This window comes from Wasmannia auropunctata, unplaced genomic scaffold, assembly GCF_000956235.1.
Source record: "Wasmannia auropunctata unplaced genomic scaffold, wasmannia.A_1.0 LD306831.1, whole genome shotgun sequence".
NCBI lineage: Eukaryota > Metazoa > Arthropoda > Insecta > Hymenoptera > Formicidae > Wasmannia > Wasmannia auropunctata.
Window position 1 is genome coordinate 1 of NW_012056059.1, and position 867 is coordinate 867.

General features: G+C 38.4%; 1 protein-coding gene across 1 annotated transcript; it reads right to left on the reverse strand.

Moving 5' to 3' along the window:
* Window positions 1-247: 247 nt before the first annotated feature.
* Window positions 248-681, reverse strand: LOC105461231 (serine protease easter-like; the record flags this gene model as incomplete). Its single annotated transcript, XM_011707733.1, has 2 exons — window positions 248-375; window positions 480-681. Coding segments are annotated over 2 exons (330 nt in total), but the record flags the coding sequence as incomplete, so codon positions are not given.
* Window positions 682-867: the final 186 nt, after the last annotated feature.

Below are 867 nucleotides of genomic sequence, written 5' to 3' on the forward strand. Positions count from 1 at the left end.
CAAGACGATTTGTATATCTTATTAAAATCTGTAGATTCAGGATTTAAAAAAATATGACCAAAAAAAAAATGAAAAGACAAATATGAGGCCAGTCAGTTTAACATGAATTCAAGAATTAGACGTTAGATATTTTTTAGAAAACGTTTTGATACACTTCGGAGCTTCTGCAAATGGAAAAAAATAAGGAAAACGAAATTATGGAAACTCTTCTTTTGAGACAGGAAAACGTACGAAGCAAATATAAAGTTTAAATATTTATTAGCTTAAATGTCTTACTGATATCATAAATTCCCCAACCGGCGACTTCCGCCATCTCGCCGACGAAGTTCTTCCTGAGGAGTTCACCGTTGATCATGCAAATCGGTCTCACGTGCTCTGTGATACATACAGAAAGAAAAGCAGATATATTTTCGATAAGACAGACCGGACGATGAATCGACTGGAATATAACGATTAGGTTGATCGATTGATAAACTCACCGTTGTAAACCACCGGCTTGTTCAACCGTATTATGGCTATGTCATTCTTGTACGACGGTTTGTTGTAATCCTCGTGAACGATCACCGACTCGGGCAGGAAATCTTGCACCGGCTCCGCGCAATATCCCTGCTCGCAGTCGGGATCAGTCACGATGTTGTGCTCGCCCAAACGGACTCCGCCGACTTTGAAACTTATTAGATATATGCGTTAAATAATAACAAGTTAAATTACGAAAGCGCGCAGTACATTTCTGATTGAACATCCTCAAGTTATCTGGAGCGTGTCTCGAATATTTTTATTCTAGAAGAGATAATTAGCTGCAAAATCATCGTTTACTGTGTCGCAGAGTAATACGATCTAACGAAGAAATGCTTACTTCGTTCCTTT